Source organism: Neofelis nebulosa, chromosome 14, assembly GCF_028018385.1.
Source record: "Neofelis nebulosa isolate mNeoNeb1 chromosome 14, mNeoNeb1.pri, whole genome shotgun sequence".
Taxonomy (NCBI): Eukaryota; Metazoa; Chordata; class Mammalia; order Carnivora; family Felidae; genus Neofelis; species Neofelis nebulosa.
Window position 1 is genome coordinate 40712287 of NC_080795.1, and position 12126 is coordinate 40724412.

At 43.9% G+C, this 12126-nt stretch overlaps 1 protein-coding gene across 7 annotated transcripts; it reads left to right on the top strand.

Annotated features, from left to right (window-relative positions):
- The first annotated feature begins 2676 nt into the window (after positions 1–2676).
- Positions 2677–11839, top strand: PDP1 (pyruvate dehydrogenase phosphatase catalytic subunit 1). Of its 7 annotated transcripts, none has more exons than XM_058698567.1 (3): positions 2786–2898; positions 3740–3774; positions 7593–11839. In XM_058698567.1, the coding sequence occupies exons 2-3, from the start codon at positions 3744–3746 to the stop codon at positions 9251–9253; spliced, it is 1692 nt and encodes a 563-aa protein (XP_058554550.1). In that variant the 5' UTR covers positions 2786–2898; positions 3740–3743; the 3' UTR covers positions 9254–11839. The 7 variants fall into 7 exon arrangements, with proteins under 7 accessions (XP_058554555.1, XP_058554550.1, XP_058554556.1 ...); XM_058698570.1 differs by lacking the exon at positions 2786–2898 and adding an exon at positions 3054–3071; XM_058698569.1 differs by lacking the exon at positions 2786–2898 and adding an exon at positions 3162–3217.
- Positions 11840–12126: the final 287 nt, after the last annotated feature.

The following is a 12126-nucleotide window of genomic DNA, read 5'->3' on the forward strand; positions in this document are numbered from 1 at the left end:
TATATTTAGTGGTGGCAAATACTAGTTTTTTGAGAATGGGTTTTCAGAAATAGCCAGGTCATTTAGGGCTAAGAATAGTAAGATGGGGGAAATCAATGCTATTTTAGGTATAAAAAACAAGGTGCTAGTTATAGTAAAACAAGTTGGAGTTTCCTGTGCAGACAAAAACAATTTGAAAAGGTAATTTAAAAAGTGCTCTGCATAATGGCAACGTTGGTGTGGAATAAAGGTGTACATTCCCAATGTGACAGTTTGAAGAGGTCATTCATATGGATGTATACATTCCTGAGTCTTATCCCTCTACCTTTCGGAATCAATGGGAAAATATTATAGACAACAGACAAGCCTAGTATAGACTTCATTTCTGAAACCTTATGAGGCAGAAACTCATAAAAATCTACCCTTAGCTTCAGTTTACTCGTCACCATGTCTGCAAAGTAGGGGCTAAGAGGCAGTGACACTCCTCACGTAAATTAAACTGATATCCTAAAGTTCTAAGACTTTCCAGTATGTTAAGAACTTCTTTTTTTTAATGTTTACTTATTTATTTTGAGAGGGGAGGAGGAGCACTACTCAGGGAGGGGCAGAGAGAGGGGGAGAGAGAATCCGGAGCAGGCCATGTGCTGTCAGCGCACAGCTCGATGCAGGGCTGAATCTCCCAAACTATAGTGACTTGAACCAAGATCGAGTCGGATACTTAACCAACTGAGCCACCCAGGCACCCCTATCAATAACTTCTTAGTGTCTAACTAGAGAATTAAGAATATATTGCACTTAGGGATCTGGAACCACTACCCTTTAGGAGTCTTAAATCTAAAAGAGGCATACTTACCTGGACATGTGTCTATAATATTAGTAATAGCTAATGTTTTTTTTTAAGATTTTATTTTTAAGTAATCTCTACACTCAATGTAGGGCTCAAACTCACAGCCCCAAGATCAAGAGTCATATGCTCTACCGACTGAGCCAGCCAGGTGCCCCAATAATAGCGAATACTTATATAGCTCTTACTCCCTGCTATGTACTTACTTAGCACAATATATATTTATATTGGCCTATTTAGTACAGTCCTGTGAGTTATTACTATTTTTATTCCTACCTCACTTATGAGAGACCTGAGCCAGAAAGAGGTTGCCTAAGACCACATAGTAATTTACAGAGCTGGGATTGGAACCCAGGCAGCCTGCCTCCAGCTATGCTCTTACTCACTATGCCAAGTCACCCTATACTGCTTCTATGAAACAAGAGAAAACTAGACAAATAAATCTATACCAATTGGGAAAAGGACAATGAAAAATACAGAATTTGAGAGGTAAAAAGGGGGGAAGTGAGGCAGATGAACTAAATGGGAGATCAAGGCCACTTAGACAGCCACAAGAGTTTCATGGGCCACTTGGAGCTGGACAAAAAAGCTCTCCTCTAATTTAAAGAATAGAGGCAGCTGAAAAAATCCAGGAATTATGAAGAACCAGTTCTTGGCAGTTTTGTGTGTATAAAGTTTTTCCTTTATTACGTAAAAATAAAATAATGCAAGATTAATAAAAACAAAACCCCACAATACCATTAACATGAGTTTTTATATCCAGCCCATATCACTGTGTGAACTTTATTGGCTAGTAAGCAGATATGCTTAATAAATCAAAGTAAACAGTTTCACACTAGGCAGGCTGAGTGCAATGATCTACCTAATATCATCCCCAGGGAAGCATTTAGAGGCCACTATAGATAACTCAGTTCCCATAAAGATGGGATATGTGTGGATGGAGGCAAAAGAAGCCTTCAGGATCTCTTGTGTATAATCACAGAATGCCAATGCCACTCCAAGCGTAACCTCATCTCACTGAAACAGACACGGAGTCTTATGGAGCAGAAATGACTTGGATGAAGGTGTTCTGATCAGCTCCAAGTCCAGTACTCTTCCACTCCTACAGGTTTCCTTGTAACCATCCCGGGAAAACGAGACAACACTGGTATCAAAGACCTTCAGAGCACACCTACACTAGAGGGAAAAGAATTCCTTGATCACAACTTCTTCTTGCTGCTGTTCAGTCTCGCTTTTCCTCCCTAGGACCCAAGAGATGTCTAGAAAACGGTGGGAAACATGATCCGAATTACTGTTCCTAAAATTTGCAAAGTATCAAGTGAACGGGGCAACAGATTGTCATGCCTTATATTCTAGGCTGGGGCGAAATGCAGGGAATTCAGTTCCCTGCTGGGCTGGGGAGCCGACCCCACTGCCTATCCTAGGAAACTTGGGCCCACCAGCAAGGCGCGGGGAAGGCTGAACCGCCAGGCTGCCAGGCCAAGGCGGGTCACCTGCCGAGGCGCCAGGGATTCGCGGAAGCCCGGCCGGCCGGGAGCAGCGAACCCCCGGGGACCCCAGCGTGTGGGGATGCTGGGGCGGGCCCAGGAGCTTCTTCCCAACCCCGCGGGTCTCCAGCCGCTTCAAAGCCGCCCCGCCCAGCCGGTCGCAGCTCCCTTGCGCCACGAAGCCCCACCTTCCACCCAGCTACCGGGCGCGGTCACGTGAGGCGTGCCAGTGGAACCAATGAGCCGCTCGCTCGGAATGGAAGGGATTGTCTGACCCCCATGACGTCACAAAGCTGGCTGGGAGCGCGCGGCTCTTCCGCCCCCCCTCCTCGACTCAGGCCTGGCCCTCACTTCTCCTCCCCGCCCACTCTCCCGGGCGCAGCCAATCGGGAGGCGGGAAGTGCTTCGGCCCGGACGTTCGGGCGGGGCAGGGTGGCGGCCCGGCGGGGCAGGGAGTGGGCCAGCTGGGGGCCAGGGGCTGCACTCCAGGGAGTTACGCCGGGCGGCTTGGAGGGAGCGCTTGGCGGTGCCGCTACTGCTGCGGCCGCTTCCTCGTCGGGAAGAAGCGACTCCTCCCCTGTGTGCCCGGTTCGTATTCCCTTCCCTGCCCCATGCCCGAGCCGCCCAGTCCGGAATCCTCCTCTACGCGCCCAAAGTTGTGAGGAGGTTGCCCGGCACGCGTGGGGAGCGACGGCCGCGGGCGTGCAGAGGGTTGGCGAGCGGTGGCCCGGGCGGAGGAGGGACGAGCCCCGGAGCGCTAGGTGCGCGCGGGGGCGTCGGGGCTACGGGCGGGCGTGGCGGCGCCGAGGGGCCGCCGCGGGCTCTGGGTGGGGGGCGGGCCGGCCGCCGCCGCTGTCAGCGCTGGGGACGCCGTGGAGAACCTAACGCGAGTGCGAGCTCCGAGGAGGTGCGGCGCCAGCTGTGTGGCGTCTCTGCCTGAGGGTCCCCCGTACGCACCCCGGAGTCTGGGGTGATCCCACGGCAGCCTGCCGCGGGCCGACCCCTGCCTTAGGCTTCTGGACCGAAGCCGGCGCTGCGTGGGCCGGGCGGGGTGGGCAGCGGGCGGAGGATGCCGGGGGCCGGTGGGCTCCGCGCCCGGGCTGGATGGAGGGACCGGTCCCGGGGCGCGCCTCTGCTCGCGGCTGAGTCCCCGCCGCCTCGGGCTCCGTTCCTGCCTCTCCAGTGGGGTGGGTTTGTTTGTTTGGTTTCCTTCTTCTCCCCACCCCTTTCTCCCTGCTCCATCCTTTTCCCCCCTCCCTGCCCCACACACGGGGCTGGAGCGGGAGCTCGCCCCTCCTCCGTGCCCGCCTCCCCCGCCGCCGCCTCCTCTAATGAGCATCTCTGCCTTGCTTTCAATGGGCCGGTGCTGCTGTCGCTGCTGCTGTCCGCGCGGGTTGTGGATGTTGTCGGCTCCGTGTTGTGATGACAGGAGAATGTGTGTGTGTCCCGGGCCCAGACGAATTGGTAGGTATTCACTTAACTACCTGCGTTGGGTACCCAGAAAGGATGGTGACTGATTTTGTGTGTGGATGGTTTTAGCTGGGTCGCCGTGGAATTAGGGGTGAGGTAGATAGAAAAAGGGAACAAAGGCGTCCTGGACCCGGATAGCTTTGATACCTTAGTGCAGCTTTCAGGTAGGGACAAAGGAAACTAATCAGACAAGTGCTGGCTTGGGGCGTCGTGTCTTCGGAGGGAAGCCGATTTCTTCATTCATGTAGAGATAACAGGAGCTGTGAAATGGCTAGCATTTCCAGAAAATGCTGAAAAATTGTGAAGTCTTTATACAGGGTGTTTAATGCAATTGGATTACATAAACTGAGGTTCTGACACGTTGAATGACGAGTATAGCTTTTTTTTTTTCTTCATTTACACCAAAAGCTTTGAAAGCTAAAGAGCTCCGGAGTCGGTGCAGTATAACAGCATTTTCTAATTAATATGGTCCGTGGGTTTATTGAATGAAGTAGAATCGTTTCTTGGCACAGGCTCTGTCGAGCCCATCAGTAAGAATGGATGGGTCTCTCTCCTGTTTCGGGTTGCAGTGCATCTTTTCTTACTAGTCATTGGCAAAATGGGTCAAATTTGCCTAGGACTTAGATACTGCATATAACGTGGATCAGGGATAGGAACTTTTCAGTGAAATTGTGGTCAGAAATCACTTGAAAATATGACAGTCCTCCAGTTTACCAACACTGTACCTTGTTGCTGTTCTTAATTGCCTAATCAAGAGCTTTCTACTTCATTAGTTTAGTGAGTTTGTCAGCAAAAGTTTTGATCTCATGGGGTTTTGTTGTTGTTGAAGCACAGGATATTCAGAAAGATACTCAGAGTTTTTGAATGCTCACTTACGGTTTGAAAGCATTTGCAAGTACTTTGGCTTGTGAGGATATCTGGTCTGATGGAGAGACTATGTCATGTGTACTGGTGATGATACAACACTCATGAATCACAGAGCAGGGCTTTCATGAATTCCATATTCTCTAAGAATTTGTCTTTTGAAGGTATGCTGGGAGTTGGGGTATTGGGATACATTCTCAGTCCATATGCTAAGCTCCTGAAAAACTGAAAGGTACAATTGATAAAATCCACTCTGCTTTTTTTTTTTTTTTTTTAATCTCAAGAACTTTCGCCTTGAAGGAAAAAATGTAGTATGTTATCTGAGTATTTGAGTGCTTGCTCTTTGATTTTATATATTATTCAAAGCATCTGCTGCATGAATCAGTTCTTTTGCCACAATATTTCATTCATTTTGCAATCAGCTACAAAAGCAGAAAAATTGTCAAAACGGAGGAATTTAAGGAAAGTGCAGATTTCTTGGACTTGTTATTCCTTGGTTAGACATACAACGTAATCCTGCTGCTCATCTATCAAACCCCCCTTGCAAACACATACACATACACACGCACAAAGTAGTACTTTGATTTGGTCTGCATTCCATACAGAAGCAAACATTTCTTCTTCCTATAAAAGTCTTAAGTTTTAAAGTAAGCACAAATACAAACTTATCTAAAGTTATGGAGAGGGGTGCCTGGCTGGCTCAGTCGGTGCAGCAAGTGACTCTCGATCTCGGGGTTGTGAGTTCAAGCCCCAGGCTGAGTGTAGAGATTACTTAAAAATAAGATCTTAAAAAAATAATAAAATTATGGAGAAAATTTCTCTTAAAATGGTCATCTGTTTATATTTTTAATAATAGAAAATCTTTATACAAAGCATGAAATGAGTTAATGTGCTTTCTGCATGCAAATCTAACAAGGTACGGTTTATGTCTGGAAGCCAGAGTCATGTGGCACAACATTTGAGCACATCTCCTGGCTCAATCATGTACCCTTAACCTTTGGATGACTTTCAGGTATTTAGTTTGAAGTGCAGAGATTTATATGGTTAATCTTGATAGATTCCTGTTCATCTGGAATTTTTGTTTTTCATTATGGCATTTCAGAATGCTTATTTAGTTATTGATCTTCTTTCCAAAATTCTAATCATTGCCTTCTGTTGTATAATCTTGTCTTCGGTTTTTAAAACAAATCCCTTCTGAAATAGTGCATTTAAAATAATGGTGCTTTCTATCACTTGTAAAAGGGGTTCTGTATGCCCAGCTTATGCAGTGCTCATTACAGAAGCAAACAAGAATAAGTTATTATTCGGTGTTTGGTTTTCTCTGCTCTCACACATCCCACTTATCACTTCTCCAATTACTCTTCAAAAGAGGGTACCTGAAAATAATGTAATATATAGCTAACAATCTGTGATATTTGTAAATTTTTTTTCCTTAATGGGTTCAACCTTAAGAAGGAATTGCTGACATTAAAACCCACATGGTTTTGTTTTCTGTATTATTTTTTGTTTACTGCATTTGTTTCCTTATTTAATTCTAAAGTCTATTTCTTTATAGGCCAAATGAGTTATTTGAAGCAATACCTCAACAATTCAGGGGAAATAAATGTTAGAAGGAAGAAAGTTTTTTCCCTTGCATAAATTATCTGGATTAATGATGCACATTCAATAAATTTTCTAGATAAATGTCCAGCAAAATATTTTCAGTGTCACATAGTGTCAGTGATTTTTATTTGGATTAATATGTGCACCTTTTCTATACAAACCTTAGACTGTTAGACTATTATTTCCCTATTCTTTATTGCTTCCTTAAGGCAAATACATACTTTTATTTTAAATGTAAGAGAAAATATTTTTCTAGGGATTGAATTCTACCTCGATCCATAATGAATGAAAATAGTATTTCTGTAGCTTTCCCTTCTGGCTGATTAGCAGGGGAAAATGCTAGCAAGTAAATTAAATTACAGAACTGAGACCATTTACATTACTAACAAAGCCTTAGAGCTACTAGCGTACTTAAACTTATTTTTATCACAAAGCGTACAGTGATTAAACAACAAATAAATGAAACCTGCATTTGATTTCAAAGCCTCACTGCAACAAACACTCATAAAGGCATAGAGACCCAGAAGAGGCCTTCGATAGCATCTGCTTCTGTGTGTTCACTTACAACCTAGGGAAGTGAGGCCCAAAGAGGTAAGCTCACATTTCTAGGATTATTTGGCAAGTTGGTGGCAGACCTATGTCCCTGAGCTCACCAAATTGGCGCAGTGGTCTAGAGAAGCGTAGTTTGCAAGACCGTCCACTGAGGCGCAGGAAAGGAACACTGGCATTTCTCTTTTTATTCATTATGTAATTTTTTCCCCTATATCTGCTGCATATATATGTTCATACTATATATGAACATGATATTAATTTGGTAGTGTGTGCATATAACTTACTAAAGAATTCATGAGCATACATATGTCGGGGATGTATTCTGACACCATTTTGGTGGTAATCGTGTAATCAAATGTTACCATTGACCACAAATCTGGAAACGGGATTTTCGTCATGGGAGATCCAGGGCCTTTTTAAGGATAGGGAGGGAGAAGAGTGGTTGGCCAGGTAGACTGCCACTGCATAATGTTATATAATCTTCGTCTCCTCAGCTTTTTTCCAGCCAGATCTGTTGTATGTTCTGCACAGTCTGTGCTGCAGAAGGAAATACGAGGAAAAGAGAGAAGTAAAGCTAGACTCCAGTCTTGGCTCCATAAGTGATTAAGAATTGGGCTTAGCAGAATATACCCTGTGGAAGTAGTACAGGAGAGGTGTATAAAATACAGTGCTTTCTGGCGCAGGGCTTAGCGTGTAGATTCACCTGCTAAATATTTGTTCTCAAAGCAGAGACGGATGAAGTGATCTGAAATGTAACTCTTCTCTCTGTGTGTGTCTGTATAATTGCTGTCTAGGAATCCCCGTCAGAAGTGCCAGCCTGCCGCTGTTCTCTGATGCCATGCCAGCACCAACTCAACTGTTTTTCCCTCTGATCCGTAACTGTGAACTGAGCAGAATCTATGGCACCGCGTGTTACTGCCACCACAAACACCTCTGCTGTTCGTCGCCTTACGTTCCTCAGAGTCGCCTGCGATACGCACCCCACCCGGCCTATGCCACCTTTTGCAGGCCGAAGGAGAGCTGGTGGCAGTACAACACCCAGGGAAGGAGATACGCCTCCACGCCGCAGAGATTTTACCTCACACCCCCACAGGTCAATAGCATCCTGAAAGCCAACGAATACAGCTTCAAAGTGCCAGAATTCGATGGCAAAAATGTCAGTTCCGTCCTTGGATTTGACAGCAATCAGCTGCCTGCAAATGCACCCATCGAGGACCGGAGAAGTGCAGCTACTTGCTTGCAGACCAGAGGGATGCTCTTGGGGGTTTTTGACGGCCATGCCGGCTGTGCTTGTTCCCAGGCAGTCAGTGAGAGACTCTTTTATTACATTGCCGTCTCCTTGTTGCCCCATGAGACTTTGCTAGAGATTGAAAATGCAGTCGAGAGTGGCCGGGCACTGCTGCCCATTCTCCAGTGGCACAAGCACCCCAATGATTACTTCAGTAAGGAGGCGTCCAAATTGTATTTCAACAGCTTAAGGACTTACTGGCAAGAACTTATAGACCTCAACACCGGGGAGTCTACTGATATTGATGTGAAGGAGGCTTTAATTAATGCTTTCAAGAGGCTCGACAATGACATCTCTTTGGAGGCTCAAGTCGGTGATCCCAATTCTTTTCTCAATTACTTGGTGCTTCGAGTGGCATTTTCTGGGGCCACTGCTTGTGTGGCCCATGTAGATGGCGTCGACCTTCACGTGGCCAATACCGGCGATAGCAGAGCCATGCTGGGTGTGCAGGAAGAGGACGGCTCTTGGTCGGCAGTCACTCTCTCAAATGACCACAATGCTCAGAATGAAAGAGAACTGGAACGGCTGAAATTGGAGCACCCAAAGAATGAGGCCAAGAGCGTGGTGAAACAGGATCGGCTGCTTGGCTTGCTGATGCCTTTTAGGGCTTTTGGAGACGTAAAGTTCAAATGGAGCATTGACCTTCAAAAGAGAGTGATAGAATCAGGCCCAGACCAGTTGAATGACAATGAATATACCAAGTTTATCCCTCCTAATTATTATACACCTCCTTATCTCACTGCTGAGCCAGAGGTGACTTATCACCGATTAAGGCCACAGGATAAGTTTCTGGTGTTGGCTACTGATGGGTTGTGGGAGACGATGCATAGGCAGGATGTGGTTAGGATTGTGGGTGAGTACCTGACGGGCATGCATCACCAACAGCCAATAGCTGTTGGCGGCTACAAGGTGACTCTAGGACAGATGCATGGCCTTTTAACAGAAAGGAGAGCCAAGATGTCCTCGGTATTCGAGGATCAGAATGCAGCAACCCATCTCATTCGTCACGCGGTGGGCAACAACGAGTTTGGAGCTGTAGACCACGAGCGCCTCTCCAAAATGCTCAGTCTTCCTGAGGAGCTTGCTCGGATGTACAGAGACGACATAACAATCATCGTGGTTCAGTTCAATTCTCATGTTGTAGGGGCATATCAAAACCAGGAATAGTGGGTGGGTCTTAGCCTGGCAATTTTCAAATGAAATAGATTTAAGGGGCAGATAGATTTGTGAAAGATACTAATATAATAAGGGTTTCCAGTAGGTCACTAAACATTTACCCATTGATACTCTAGCTGGTCAAGTCCTCCAAATTGACTTTGCGGCAGGGTGGCAGGATCACGAGAGTCTCATTCTGCCTAGCTCGGACCTCACGGCACCTGTGATTGAGGCGAGTCCGTTCCTTGTTGCAAATGTCTCATGACATTGGCTTCTTTTATCGATCTGAGAAAATCAAGATGACCTGGCAAGTAGGATCTTGAATAGGCCAAAAGCCAGGATCTTGCTGGGCGTATTCTCTTGGTAAAAGGGAAGAAACATTCTCTTCACACCTGCAGACCCTTCTCGTCACTAAGATTCCAATGTACATGAGAATGTTTATTTATTGCATGATTTCCTAGATATACAATCTATGCATTATTCATATAAATTTATTTTAGCCTGAAGTGGTTTTCAAATCCAGTACTTAAGCCATAAATGACTGAGAACCAAGCAGTCTGAATTTGTAAGTGTTTGTGATTATTTGACTGGAATGCTTCTTAAATGGAAAAACAAACTACTCCCTTCACCACCCCTGGTTACCTAATGTAATTGAAACTTTTTCTGTTTTGCCACATGCTTGAAGACAGTGTTTTTAGTTTGGTCCACTCTTAGATTGATGTTAAATGAAAAAAAAAGAATTATTTTTTTAGTTTGTATTGATGAAATGACTTCATTTAGTTTGAAATAAAAAGATCCAGAAAAAAAAGAAGAGACTGTTCAATTATTGTCATCTGTAGCCACCAAGCACATCATGCTTATCTTGTAATCCCCACAGGCTTAGCATGCTGTGTGTGGTGGGTAGACTGTTCAGGAGATCATCCTTCCAGTTTAGTCGTGATAAGAATGTTCCCCACTTTTTGGAATTAAGTTTAAATATCAAATTGGGGAGTAAGATTTAATATTACTTTTGGTTATTGAGACCAGGGAGGGAGTTTTTGTTTTTCTCCATGTAGACATAGGTCAGTTAAAATATTTGGTTTAAAAATCACTAAATGCTTTAAACATGTTGTAGCTTATAAATAGGAATTTAAGATATATACGTGAGAAATTTTCAAAGGTAACTGTTGTGCATGCCTGATGCTTAATAGAACACTTAGTAGCATCAAGTGTTGTTTGCAGCAGTCCCTGTAATTATATGCAGTCCCTTCTAATGCTGTATCAAAATAAATGAAAATAAACATTCAGATTGGCTTTTGGGGAGCTTTTTAATATGCATCAATGGCATTTGTTCCTGTATTTAATGGTGATCTGTGTACAGCTGTGCATATATTTTCATCACTTATTCTAGCATCACTGGTAAAAGAATGGCTATGACTATGTTTGATATTCACATAGATTTTAATACAACTCATGATCAGCTTTCCCTCGTGTAATTAGTTGAGGGGTGTTTAGGAGTCCTTCTGATTTCTGTAGAATATGAACTGGTTGTTCAAGGACTCCCTCTGGATTGTGGACACTAAAGCAATGTAGAACTGACTAAAACTTGTTCCAGTTGAAAAACAGACTCAGGAAGATTGTAGTTCAGAGCATCGTATAATGTTTATTTTCTGAGGGTTTTTTTTTCCCCCGTCTTTCCCCCTTAATTCAGCTTGGAACTTTTCTTCCAGGCAGCATCTTGGAAAAGGGAAGGCTCTACCATATATTTATTTCTAAATGTTTTGACAGAGATGTCATCTTTTTAATGAAATATATGTAGACTGCTGTAGCAATGAAAACCCATTTTCAGGGGCACCTGGGTGGCTCAGTCGGTTAAGCGTCTGGCTTCAGCTCAGGTCACGATCTCGCAGTTAATGGGTTCGAGTCCTGCATCGGGCCCTGTGCTGACAGTGTGGAGCCTGCTTTGGACTCTGTGCCTCCCTCTCTCTCTGCCCCCCCCCCCTCTCTCAAAAATAAACATTAAGAAAAAAAACACCATTTTCAGGCTACTATATGAATTTCTCTTGAACACCACTACTGAAGAGTTCCATATTATATACTTAATAGTCTCGTCTCTATTTAGTACAGTATGTATAAATTTAGTTTCCAGTGGTCACAATCAAGATAGTGATTCTTATTTCTTGCACAAGAAACTTGGTCTGCAGTCTAAAAGTTGGTCTACTCTTTAGAAATGAAAATGCAGTGTGAAATGAAAATAACTGGATGTTAGATATCCGAATGTACTATCATCTAAAAGCAGTTGTAATTTTATTGTAATTGGCTGTCACTGTGATGTGATATTTAAAGTAAAAAAAAACACGTGAACTTTCATAGTTTAGCCTTTCTTAAACTTTTTTTTTATTATGGAAACTTTCTAACACATATCAACCTCTGTATTTATATTTAATCAGTGGCTCATTATATTTATAATATGCCCTTAACTAAGTGGAATGGTGGTATGTTTCACAGTACTTGGTAAAAAAACCTGTGTCTTATAAAAGATGTATCTGTATGAAGACGTGTAAAGTTTATAATATTGGTCAGAGAAATGCCCACAGTGAATTAAAGCTTCATATCTGCTTTCTGAATGCCTGTGTTGCTTTTTAATCATAGTAAGATTTTTTAGGTGCTTTCTACAGTAGTAGATTATATTTAACTTCAGAGTCCAGTAGATAATTAGTACTTAAAAAACATATAGTTTACATTCAATACACTACACAGTTTTTAAATGTATAGTTTGAGATTTGGTGACCACAACTCCAATAAAGAAACACAACTTTTCCATTACAGAAAATTCCCTCTAGCCCCTTTCCAGTTAATCCTTCCCCATGTAACTGTTGTTCTGACTTCCACCACCATAGGTTAGT